Consider the following 14,041-nt stretch of genomic DNA (forward strand, 5'->3'; position numbering starts at 1 on the left):
ACACACACACACACACACAGCCGCACACTTCCTTCGCCTGTTGCTGAGCGATCAGTTCAGGCTGAAGCAGCCGCTCTATGGCAGACAGAAAGAGATGAGCAGAGATTCACTGAACACGGGACGTTGCAGACTAACACACGTGAAAATAGAAACACTTACAAAGGTTACAAAGAGTTAAGGGACTGTACGTGTGAAGGTGAAAGAGTCCAACTGAAATCACAGTCCATGATTATTAACAGATATCTGTCTCTTTCCCGTCACACTGTCTGGCTCAACAGCAAATCTAAGGCCTTTCTATTAAAGATATAAGCACATGGTCTCAAATATCAATCAAGATATCAGCAATATCTTCAACAACCATCAGCGTGTCATCTCCCGTTCCCTATAAAAGCCAGGTGCACTCGGTGGATCATTATTATCATGGCAGGTTTCTCTGATGAGAAAACGGACTTTGCTGCCACTTAGGTTGAAGATTAGATCCTAACAGTCCAGAGACATGTTAGTGGCTTTATGGGACTATTCAGGGACAGCTGTGCCTTGGGCTAAATGCTACTTCTATCAAGCTAACATGCGTACAAAGTGAATGCTATCATGCTGATGTGTAGAAAGAAATGAATCCCCACTTTGCTTTGAGCCATAACATGCTAGCAGTTGCTAAATAGCAGGGTTAGCCAACGTTATTACAATCCATCCTGAGGGGAGCATGAATGTGTTCTATTCAATTTTCCAATAGTTGAACAGATATTTCCTCCAGAACGTCACACCTACTGGTGGGCCGCCGATTCAGAGGATCACCAAAGTCTTTGGCCAAATCCTCCACTGTCCATTTATATCTATGGCACATTTTAAAACCCCAAAATAACTAACTCTGGGCTCAAGGCTAAAGAAATACAGATAACGTGTCTAACAACATACATGAGATCGGACAGCATGTGTTTACTTTCGGAGGTAGAAAACACACAGGTAGGTAGTTTGCATTGTGCTGCTGTGAACAAGCCAGAGTGGCTCTGTGAAGCTGAGTGGATAGTAAACTTCAGAGTGAGTCATGGTAGTTGTGCACACTGTGAGTGGTGCTTCACACATCTGAATAACACAAAAAGGAACTGCACAGATCTACGGCGGCTGAGTGTGTCTGAGAACAAAATGAGAGCTTTTGTAAATTCAGTGACACTTGTATGCAAATGTGGGCCACCTATGTTTACATCCTGCTTATTATCTACATATCCAGATAGGTTTTTAATACCAGGGCCGGGGGTCTTAAGGAAATATAAGCGCTGGCCACTTAGGGCTTGTTACAGTCCATAAAGTATTCATTTAGTGCTACGGGAACAAAAGCAACTATGACAATTTGTCAAGGATAATTAAAATATGATAAAGGAAAAATAAACTCATGGTAGTTAATGTGACCATATTTTGAAACTGCGATGCAATCATCTTTGTTGCACTCCTGCAGTTTAGAGAGATTCTCATTCCTACCCTCCTCCTCCTCCTCCTCCTCCTCCTCCTCCTCATCCCTCTCCTGCTGCTCGTCTCCCTCCCTTGAGTGTGAGAGGCAGAGTAAGCCTGTGTCATTTGGGAGAGTCATTAAGTACAGCCTCAGAGTTAATGTCTTTCCTACTTTCTACTTGTTCAAAAAAAAAGTTCCTCTTTTTTTTTTTACCTTAGTTGTTTAAGAAATGTGACTTGAGGAAGACAGCAGAGTTACACAGACCGGGGACACGAGTTAGTCTCAAATGCACCTGATGTATCCACCAGACACAGACGCTGTTATCTCAGAACAAAACAACAAATATCTCCGACGGTGAGCCGAGGTCTGAGAATAGTGGCGCTATCAAGTCTAAAAAACGTCCACCGAATTCAGCAGAAACGTAACGTATTAAAAACACCGTGTTTTTACCTCGTGGTGCGATGTGGGTCTACTTATAGCCTACAGGCTTGGAGAGCACATCAACAGTTTTAAACAAAGCTACAACAAATTGCTTTTGGCAGAATAAGCGATGAATATTCATAGTCCGACAGCAGGCCCTAAAGTGGTGTCTTCATAATGCAATTCTGTCCCACTCCACCTTGACAATGAATAATATTACCAGAAAATGCAATGCAATTAAAGCAAACCCGTGTTCCCTGTCTCCCTTCGCCACATGTGTCGCTCCCCCACCCCCCACGCCGTACAGTGATAGTATTAAAAATTAAACAAGTCATCTGATTTCTTTACTGCAACATTCATGCACACTGGTCCGGTGGTGGAACACGTCGCCCCGGGCTGGTGTTTTTCTAGCAACAAACCGGTCTTTTGCACGCAGATTAAATGTGTGACATTGAACCTAAATCTCATACAAAGAGACGTAGATTAAAGGAAACAACAAACTGCAGGGAGGCCAATGTCTCAGCACAAGTTTAAGGTCAGGAAGTCCCTCAATTATTTACACTGCTGATTACAAATGAAAACAAACGATTAGTAATCATCAGCTGAATATTTTATGCATGTTTGTTTGCATATGTCGGATTTTGAAAGATAACCACACACATACAAACACAGGGAAATGTCCAGGTTTTCAAATATGACCAATTTTACTTCTTGCATTATCTGACTACAAATGTAAACAGATGATAAGTAATGATGACCTGAATACATTAGACCTGTTAGCTTGGATGTGATGGGTTTAAACACATGCACAGGGAACAATTTCACCATTTTAACTTACATAAAACTAGCTCAGAGTATCATTATAATATCTACTTACAGTTTAGCAACCTCCACAAACATTATGTTCTCCTGGAGAAACTCTGCAGTTGGGGAGGAAAACAGAGTAATGACGACTCAAACTGTGTCAAGAGGGACACACTGTGCACTCAAGGCACCAGGTCGGTCATTAACATATTTACTGAGGGAGCGTTCAGACTGAAAACAGCCCTGCGTGAACATCACCCAAGCCACCGTGGTCGTGTGGGTCTGCTGTTTTAAGTACTGCTGGGACAGTGAAATTAGATTGGAGGTTTTTTCGTACGGAACTAATCTCAATCAATCTTGGGAAGCGATGAGGATCCCGGGAAGAACCAACTGCATTTTGGTGCAGATGCAGATGTCACAGATCTGGGATTTTTTTCTTTTTTTTGTTTTGTTGTTGTTGCTGTGTTTGCATCATCTGGGAAATAATGCGCAAATATAGATTATAGAAAATATAGAAAATTCAGGTATATTTAAAGGGCTGAAATTTAACATTTTTGGGAATCCAAATAAAAATCTGAATCTAGCAGATCAATGTTATGTTAGCTGTGTGTTAAATAGAGGATAGAAACCAGCAACTAGCACTAATGTGAAGCTGAGATCATGAGGATTCAGGAACACGCATCTAATGTATCTTTGATAGATTTAATGAATATGACATTTTAGGACCGATTCCACAATAAGAACTAGACAATCATATTGTTGTTTGTCTGCTTTTAGTGCAGAGTCAGTGCAGAGTGGGGCGTATGTGGTGATCGGGCTATGACATGCAGTGGATATTACAGTATGGTAGTATGTGTCTTAACCATTTTACCACCGGAGTCATTCTGTTTTTGTGTTGTTGATACAAAGACTCTTGTTATTATTTCATGTACGTGATAATTAAATGCGGCTGTGTTTTCCAGCAGAATCCTCGTGTTGCTTTCTTCTTTATTTGGATTCATCTGAGCTTCTGCAGAGCGTCGTTAGTCTTTGTGATGCTTGTGCCAAAACAGCGACAAGAAAAACAAACAACACTTCAAAATCACATTGATCAACACCACAAGAAATGGCTGAGCAAGCCGGATATAAAGATCAGACCGCTGCTCATTAATTTCTACTTAGATTAATTGACAGCAGATTCTTTTCTGCCAAACCTAACTGTGTAATAATTTGCTATAGATCATCAATTCTCCTACACAAGTGTTTCTGACTGAAGTCAATCCCGTAGGCTCATTACCACAATTAGTTCCACTGGTTAATTATTGTTAAACAACACCCATCTTAATAAGCCCACATAACACCAACGCTGAAACAACAGCGAGACGAATCCGTTTCCACATCTCTGCTACAATCTGCGACTGATCAACGCTCTTCTAAGTCTCCCTTTCAAGACCTAAGGTGAGCTGAAGGTCAAGAGTGGAGGGATACTGGGATTACCATTTTCCCTTTGAACGGGGGGGGGGGATCAACAAGCGCTAATGCTACCTGACAAGAAAGGAGGACGAAGTGAGACGAGGGGTGAGAACGAGGAGCAAACAAGAGAGACGCAGCAACACACAAATGTCCATTGCAATGAAGAGAGAGGTAAAATATTGGACGGGGAAATGGAAGCATTTATGGTGGAGGATTTTCGTTCTGTTATTTGCCGCCACATTAGAGGACCAAAGGAGCAATTCAATTACGGAACGGGATGCAAGGGACGGGAGGGAAAAAAGGGAGAGAGCGGGAGAGAGGGAGGGAGGGGGGGAGGAGAGGTAAATTGGAAAATATCAAGTTCAGGCAGGCATCAAAAAAGATTTCCTGTTGCTTAATGTCCAGTCTTTTAATACAGTCGCGAAAAAATAAACAAATGTAGAGACGTGTCGTACTGGTGTGTCTGAGCCAGCGTTCACTAGTATTGGTGACAAAAAAAGGTGATTCACTTGAACACACACCTGCTTCTTCAGGTCAGTGTTTGGCTGATAAACACCAGATATCTCCCACAGCCGAGGAACTGTAATGATCCCAATAACTCACGACTCACGCCTTATTTGAGCTGTCAATTAAAAGTTATTGTAATTCTTACCAGAGCGGCAGCATGGCTCCCAAAAGAAGAAACAGACCAGACTCTGTCTATGAATGTAATATTTTACAGAAACTTTTCCAAGCTAATACATCGCATCAATACATAGATGTCACATAATCGCACTGGCAGCAAATTACACAGTAAATAAAAACATACGTGTCCATTTTTTTCCCAACAAGTCACACTGGTGACTCCAGCCTGTTCCTCATGTATATTGAATCAGGGTGTTTGTGTAGCTAATGAAAAAATATTACAATCATCCAACAAGTTGTTGGAGCATAAATGACAAGTCACCACAAAACAAGGGAGCAATTTTGCCTTTAATTTCTTTGCGGGAAATATATTTTCTCAATGTGCTGCAGACACTTTGATTTGGTTTTGGTTTCGGGACCTGGATTCAACTTCTGCAGCATCACACACGATGGAGATTAGGATGCTGGTTATGATCGGGGTTTATTTTGGAGGATCCTGGATATGTTTGCAACAACGATTGTAAATAAACATAGATAATCATGATTTCCACTTCTGCCCACTATTAAAATATTCCGGATACGGGTGGTGACATCATTGGAGCCAAAGTCTGCACAGTATCAATTGGGGGTTGGAGCCACGGTATCAAGGTCCCACAGAGACATGTGCTCCACCAATCACGATGTTCCCCCATCTCCATAGCATCAAACGACCGGAAAGATGAGCATTTGGACACAGATCAGTGTGATAAGAGCAACTTAAAACGACTTAAACTATTTAAATGTTGATGAATAATGTTGTAAATGCTGAAAATCTGACAGCAGCAGGTGCAGAGCAAACCTTTTATTATAAGCTATAATCAGCAGGTATAAATGTAATTTGCAGCAGATGTAAGGAAGAAATAAACTAAACGGTGTTCATCCTCAACTGTTGAAGAATCTGTTTGTGCATTAACCACAGAGCTGCTTGATCTTATGCAATCAAACAATCATGTAAATGATTTAACACATCAGAACTGAACATGATCAAAACTTGACTCAGAATATAGTAAACGAGATGAGATCCTTGTTGTTTAATGCAGTGTATGAATAAGAAGAGACACATGCTGTACTTAGTGCAGTCAAATGTCTTAAAACCCTTCCTGTCTGGGATACTTTTTGTAATCCTAAAAGTAACTAAATCATATCATTGAGAGGAGAGTCACACGCAGCATCTAAGCTCCTGGTGGCTCGAGAGATTAAGTTCCAGACACAATGGATTCAGATGAGCTTAAACTCTTTACTCCCACACTCATTTCCTCTAACGTTCCTCTCCTTCATGTCGTCTTCCACCTCTTTCTCAGTCACTTTGATTCTTCCCCTTTGGCTGCCGTGAGAAAACGAGTCATTATAAGTTTGTGGTGGTGGATGGCAGAGCTTTCAAATGGCAGCTTGACATGTGGTGAGATCTAAGGTTAAATATTCGTCCAGGCTAAATAATGGTTCTTTCTTTTGATCTCATTGTTTGCTCGATACACTTAAATGTCCACGTGAACACGGCCGCTAACACAAACTCATCAAACATCTGCTTGCAAAGTTCAGACAGCGAGAACCTTCCCTCTGCTCAGGCCTCTGCTGAATGTGTGTGTGATGGCAGCTCGCTCCCTCTGTTACCGCTGTCAAAGTGGTGTTTGACAAATTAAAATGAATGAACGTCCGCAGCATATGGCCAGGTCCACCAGGGCCGATATTTCCCATCAGGCCCGGTCCTGGCACTGACCACCTGTGACATCAGCGCTCGCCGCACCACTCGACTCCCCAGCAACAAGAAACTGAAATATTCACTGTCCAACCCAGCCATGCTTCTGCATAGATAACTGTCTTTATTTGATCAAACTGGGCTCCCCGTGTCCCCGATGGAAGAGGGGAAGGAAAGCTCTAATTCTCAGCAGCCTGGCTGTCCTCATGAAGCCGCTGGCTATCAGAATCATTTCACGTCCATCTGCCACGGGCCTCAAAGCTAATTAAAAGCAGCAGCTCGCTCTTCTCGACCTCGGCTGCAGGTCACAGCTAAAATATATATATCGGCATCGACAGCGCCGAGGTGGCGGCACCATCCCGAAGTTGTTTTGGCTGCTGCCGGACGACGCAGAGGAAAGCAGATTCAGCGTGTCTGAAGTTCGGAGGAAAAACATTTTTTGGGCCGGATGGAGCAAATCAGAGAGATGGCAGAGCAGAGTGGTGAGAAGAGTGACAGCTTTCAAGTTCCGGCCACAACTTTGAGAGCTGGGGAGTTTGGGAATGTTCATAACTGGATGGGGGAGGGGGGGGTGTGCTGGATATGCAAAGTGGGGTTAGGTGCAGACACACGGACACAAACTGAGAGCGGTGTGAGCGGCGGAGAGACCGACAGCGAGATGGAGCTGGGGGCTCTGGGAGTGATGCATATCGGATCAATAAACTTCATAAACGAAATCATCAGCTCGGTCACCGCGAAGACAGCCAACCGCCAGGCGCCATCTGGCCCTGTCTCACCGGACCGCAGGATCAGCCAGTGTAACCTTGCACACAAACACGGATGCACACACAAACAGACACACACACAGACACACACACACACACACAAACACAACGACACACTCGCACACATATATACCGTTATACGCGCAGAGCAGTGCAAATATTCACTGCACTCGCTTTGTCACGCATGAACGCACACAGAGACGTTTGAGCCAGGTAGACGCAACCGAGATTGGTCTGGAGAGACAGATTGTGTGTGTGTGTGTGTGTGTGTGTGTGTGTGTGTGTGTGTGTGTGTGTGTGTGTGTGTGTGTGTGTGTGTGTGTGTGTGTGTGTGTGTGTGTGTGTGTGTGTGTGTGTGTGTGTTTGTGTGTGTGTGTGTGTGTGTGCATCCACACAGCAGTTAAACAGTTTATTCAGGAGCAGACGTTTATGGGTTCTGTATCACGGTGCATCCTGTAGCATGATAATGACTGTGAAAGAGACACGGAGTGAGAGAACACAGGAATATAAAGAATAATTTGGAGGCAGGAAAGTGGGAGTGAGAGACAGAAGAGAGAGGTGAGGGGCCAACGGGAGAGGAAGACGTGTCTTGTTGAGACAAGAGAGGAGCCGTGAAGAAAGGTGCAAATTAGTCTTTTCTATCAGGGTTCAAAGGAAGAGCTACGCATGAATCTCCATCACAGTGTGTGTGTGTGGGGGGAAAGCAAATCAGAATATTTCATCTGAAAAATGCAGAGATAAAACTTTTTATCCAGATCACATTAATGCCTGAAAATGAAAAGAAACCCTCAGATCCACTTCTACTTAGCATCACACAGGTGAACGCAAATTATTTCGAAAGAGCAGAAACAGAAAAAATAACGATGAAATCCTTCAAATAAAATGTTAACACATACATTTCATGTATCTAACAATATCGTTTAAATTACGTCTTTATCACAAGTGATATTACAATAACCAGACCCTGCAAGTGACAGAAGCAGCTGTCATTTTTATCTTGTTGCCATGGATACGGGGGTCTGGTGCCAAAGCCTTCAATTTTAGACAAACTGTCTGCTCTGAAGTTTCACATAAAATCAGATCTTCTTGAACAAGCCGCCAATGTCACTGTAACAATGTGTGAACCGACCCTCGTAGCAGGAATAAAGAAATAATAGTCCAAGATCTCCTCAGAAACTTTTATTCGCTGCCAACTTTTGTGCTTTTCTGCACTTGTACAGCTCTGAATATTAAAATCAGAGGGTTCACAATGTTCATACAACCCTTTTAAATGTATTTAGACATTGTGAACATGACTTGAAAGTGTTAGAGCTGCTGCATGGTTTTGCATTTAGTGCTTTTGGATGGATTTTAGGCTGAAGGTCAACTGAGGTTTCTTGAGTAATCATTAATGAACTATTCATTAGGTTTCAGGTGATTTGTTCCTGAGTCTGATTCAATCTGGGTCTGACACAGGAGGTTTGGTGTCATCAGGCCTGGAAGAGTCGAGTCTGACAAAAAAAAAAAAACGCATCTAAAACTTTAAACAACATAAAAGATGAACAATTATAGTGAAGAACTAAACTTGTCGGTGGTTGATGGTAGTTTGCAAGATCAGAGAAATTCAGACTCGATTTTCCTGTTTCAACCCCCAAAACATCACTTGAAATATGGATAGAATGGCCCCTTTGTCCACCAAACTTTGATGGGTTCCCTCTTGGCCCATGTTCCAAACCTTCTACCAAGTTTTGTTGGAATCTGTTCAGTATTTTTTGTGTAATCCTTCTGAAAAACAAACTTAATAACCAATCATCAAAAAACGAACAGGGGCCAAAACCCAACTTCCTTGGCAGGGGTAAATGAATTTGAATTTAGAAGAAATTGACAACTTATGCTCTTCAATTCTTAAATGCACAAATCAGACCCATAATAATAACAAACTATCCTCCTGTAAGGAAACACAGTAACAACAGCCAGTAAACTTTGGGGATTTACATTTCCAAGTATGGAACGTATATACAGAGAAATAGTCACGAGTAGGACGAGGATCATTACGCCTGATGAGACGCATCCTCTCACTTCCTCACTTAAACTGCTTCCATCTGTATGATGTTATTACCTCCCTCTATTTACAAAAAACAGATAAAAATGTTCTTTATTCCACAAGCTGGGAAGTTTTTAAACATGCATAAAAATTAGGATGTCCAGCTGGTGTGGACCAAATGTCCATCTCTGTCAACGAGCAGCTGCTTAAAGGTGCAATGTAAGCACGAGAGCTGGTTATGCCTGTTGGCGTTTTTGATGTTGGTGCATGGAAAAATGCAGTTTCTTGCTGCAAACATTTCCCTATGGATAAAAATAGAAAATCCATGTATCTCTGTTAACTGTGGTGTATTGTCACCACCAAAAATCAGAATCTCCGATCGACCGTTAAAGGTTTGAACACGAACGTCGACTGTAAGAGTGAGAATCTCTCTCCCTGACTAATTTAATGGCCTGATGTGCAGCGGTGCCAGCTGTTTGTCAGAGGTGTGTACCGTGTGAAATATTGACTGCTGGATCTCTCCCTCATTCATTCAACGAGGGGAGAGATTGTCTAGGACACTCCATAGAGTTAATGGAGGTGGACAAATGATTTATATTAAGTACCAGAGGCGACATGTCTCCCTGTCTCCGCATAAAATTTGTATATGGACCAAATAAAACACTGCCTACGCTAAGTGTAAGGCCCGGGCTGTGTGACACAGCATCTCTGCTCTCTGCTCCCAGGGTGTCACTGATATTGTATTTCATGAAAACGTGTTAATTTCTCACGGCTTCAGTGGAGGCAGTCAGGTGTTCAGGTGTTCAGGAGAAACCAACTCCGAGGGCAATAAACAGCAGAAGGAGATCCTGAGCCCAATAAGTTATCTTAATGATAAAAAAAAACCAAGACTGTGCATTTTTAGCCAGGGTGTTTATGATTTTTTTTTTTTTTAAGTAATCAAGATGAAGGGCAAAAGGGAAATGGAGCCACATGTACAGGCGCCAACACGAGCGACATCATCATCTGTGTTGTTATCAGAAGGCCGAAGCTCTCAGATGACTGCTCAGCTGAGTGCACCTGCCAAACTGTGACAGCCCATTGCTCACTGTCGAATCACATTTTGTTTTAAATGCTCCGCTAACCCTCCTGCTGCAACTGTTGCATCAGTGCTTAGTCTGCAGCTTCCCTCAGCCTCACCTCAACATTTATTATCTTCAAATTTGATCACTAATCACTAGTGTTGTGGTTAGGCTGAGGTCGACACAGAGGTTGGTCCTATAGCGAACAGATAAAGGATGTGTCCTGGTTGTTCTTTATACTTATATGAACATGGATCCACAGCCTCTGGTAAGATATCCATTCCTGTCGGGCTTAATTCAGGACACTTTCACACCTACCTTGTTTCATTCCGACAGTTTCAGTTTAATAGGAACCAAAATAACAGGTGTGAGGTGCTGTGGACCAGTGGAAAAACAAGTTTTGGTTTGTCTGCAGTATATATAGTTCAGACTTTTGGACCAACTGCAGGAAGTTGAGACAGCATTAAACAATAGAAGTAGAAGAAGAAGAGGAATTAAACACAACAGTTTGTGACGAGTACATTCATTTACTTCAGGTTCTCCAATAGAAGCGATTCTCAGATGTTCGAACACTTCCTACTGTACTTTACAGGAAAAGAATAAAAGTCTGCCCCATTATCCTCTTGTTGAAATGATAATGGCTTCTCCCTCCTGTGGGTGACAGCTGGATATTCACCCGGCCTTTTGTAACAGCTACACACATTTATAAAAACGTCCAGTGTACTTTAAATAATTATCCTGAATCACACCCAGAGTCAACTGCCTCTGTGCACTTGGACTCAATAGGTGGCGTACGACCACTTGTGGATGTAACAGAAGTACGTGTACAGGACAAAGGGCGTCATGGCTGCTCATTGTGCCATGTTCTCAGTATTCTTTGGTATGGATGGAAAGGGCCAGTAAAGTAATAGACACGTGGATGTGAGAGAAACACTTTCCTGGTTCACTTTTCTAGCAGTAAGTGCCTTTATTTTACTGCGGCATCAGTCACAGATTTATTTTTCCATTTTGAAACGAGGGAAACGCTCAGTCTCTCGCTGAGACTTCATCTCAAAGTTGGGTACGGACAGCGAACACCTAAAAACTTGCCAGTTTTTTTTTAAAAACATCTTCGGTCACACTGAGCTTCAATATATGTGCTTATTAAAATATGTAAATAGGCTGTTGTCATGAAACAATCAGTAGAAGTACAAAGCACTGAGAACAAAGGGACTCCCTGGTTTCTGTTTTCATGGCGAGCAGCAGGGAGTACAGTGTAGAGAGGCTAACGCAGTGGAGTGGCGAAGCTCTGACAGTAAACACTTTCAACGCCGACTGTGTCTTCAACAGCAAAATAATTGCAGTCCACTGTCATTAAGCCGCACTCAGCGACGCCCCATTAACTTAACGGGAGAGTCCTTTTCCGTGTTCGTTCAAATTCAAAAGCAAAGTCAAAGTTGATGCGAGCCAAAGACAAAAGTTAAAATAAAACGAGCTGCTTGTGTAACCTAACTCCACAACGCTTTTCGCGGAGGCACTTGTGAGGTGGCGACTGTCGTTAGAGGGAGTGGAGAAGTTGCTGTCTGGCCATTTACGCGTAGAGCAAGGCCACTGACAATTTCACCCAATAACACACAGGGGAGCAGTTAGTGTTCTTAATGGGGAGTTAGTTATCTACGAGTGTGAGTGCTAATAAAGCCTCTGCTTTTATTAGCCCGGATCAGGTCGAACAGGTCTGCACCTCAACACCTACTTTCACTGATGAGTAGATTCCAACAGCCACATATCCTCAAATCATTTAGGACAATCTACAGCAAATTATTCTCAGAACCTTTCACAACAAACCCACCCTCCCCCTGCTTTGTCTGAGTAATTACATCATTAATACACAGTTTGAACATTTCTCAAAATAACAACACTGACAGGATAGCTGTAGCGGCGAAGGAGTAATATGCAAATGACGGGCATTTAAAAAAAGGAGCCAGTGAAATCCAGCACATCCAGGGACCCTCATGTCTCTGCGCAACAATTTACACAAAGGACGATTTCGGGTATATACCTAAAATTACTTAATAACCCTGTAGATGTGATTAATTGAGAAATCCATTTTATCTTGTTATGTCTGTTGTACCGATGCCTAATGAAAAGGGTCAGTTATCTAAGTGTCATAACAATCGGTGTGCAGGGATTAAAAAAAGAACATTTTGGCTTCTAGAAAAAGTTAATTAATTTACCACAGAGGGATAAGGAGTGAAAAATTCAAATTTTTATCTCAGTTTCGTATTCTTTGCAAACACTTTGTTCCAAAGAGTCCCTGGATAAGAGTGAGTGTGACAGAGAGAAAGGCAGAGTCGAACAGAGAATGAGAGAAACACCTACATTCGGTTGTTCGGGATAATCTTCTGTCCGTCTTTGAACCATGTGACGAGGGGTCGGGGGAAAGAGGCGAGGGGGGGCGTGCTGATGATGGCGGCCCTGCCCTGAGTCACAGTCTTTCTCTGCTCCTCCGTGGAGAAGCTTCCTAAATCTGGGGGGGGGGGGGGGGAGGAATGAAGAGCGTGAGTAATCAACACCATATAACAAGTCACGCTAAGCCCCAGAAAAAGAGCATTCAACCGAAAAATAGAGCATCTGTGTTTCTTCACAATCTATGTGGCTCTAGATGTTGATGACATAGAAACTTGTAGAGTTAGATGTAAACTTACTGCTGTTTTAAAACTGCTAACACGCTTCATGTATATGTACTTTACTGAAGTAGATTTCTTTTTGGGTACTTATCATATCAGCAAATATCTGTTCTTTCTACTTCACAACATTTTACTCTGCATTGTGTCACAGAACGAGCAGGTAACATTACACCCCGCCTCCTTTCAATACGCATATTTAAAAGCAAGGTTCTTACTTACTTTAACTCCAGTAAAAAAGTTGATGTGTGCTTTATTTATTTGTACTTTTCTTTAAGTAAAATGTCTGTTGTGTACTTCCTCCATCACTGCTGGTCAGTCAGGAGCAGGACTGAAATACTTAAAGTTCTCAGACTCTACTCTTCACTGTCATCAGGCATTTTCTTCTCAGGATTTAACATCATTCCATTTTATTATGAGTTATATTAAAGCAGCGTAAAGGTACAATAAGCTCATACAATTCATTCAAAACACCATTGACTCCTCCTCCCTGTCTGCAAACCACTCTCAGGGTCCCTGTAGCTTTGATACAGAGCCTTTCTCCACTCTATGTCGTGTCACTTGCTTCATATGTTCAGATTAAGATGAGTTTTTTGACAGGCAATTAAATATCTTTGTGAATTTAATACAGCTTGATTTTGGCAGCCTTTATTAAACACAATTTCCCATCAGCCCCGGACCGATGAAGGCTAAATGTCACAGCTTATCAAACGAGGTGAGTCGAGGGGTCAGTTTAGTTCAGACATGTCTGTAATAACAGCGGAACCCAGAGGACTGAACGCTGACCAGGGTTTAACTCCGCAGACATAACTGCTGAGATATCTGGGGAAATTTATGAATTATAAAGACGTGAACAAAAGTTACAATGATGTAAGTACCCGAGCTGCCACGCTGGTTTCATGGGAGCTGTAGTTTAATTTATGTTTTACTGAATCTTTAATAGCAAGCATAGTGGATGCTGTTCCATCTTAAATTATGAAAAGTAAACCCCAGGAACATGTTTGACTCTTTTTTTTAGGAGAAGAGATGAAAGGAATACCAAATTACA

General features: G+C 42.3%; 1 protein-coding gene across 1 annotated transcript in view; it reads right to left on the bottom strand.

Moving 5' to 3' along the window:
• The window catches only part of LOC117765011 (protein sidekick-1-like), a 231,940-nt gene that overhangs the window by 124,057 nt on the left and 93,842 nt on the right, over positions 1-14,041 (bottom strand). Inside the window, 1 exon segment of the mRNA XM_034591217.1 lies at positions 12,689-12,836. Coding sequence (XP_034447108.1) covers positions 12,689-12,836 — 148 coding nt within the window.

This window comes from Hippoglossus hippoglossus, chromosome 1 (genome assembly GCF_009819705.1).
Source record: "Hippoglossus hippoglossus isolate fHipHip1 chromosome 1, fHipHip1.pri, whole genome shotgun sequence".
Taxonomy (NCBI): Eukaryota; Metazoa; Chordata; class Actinopteri; order Pleuronectiformes; family Pleuronectidae; genus Hippoglossus; species Hippoglossus hippoglossus.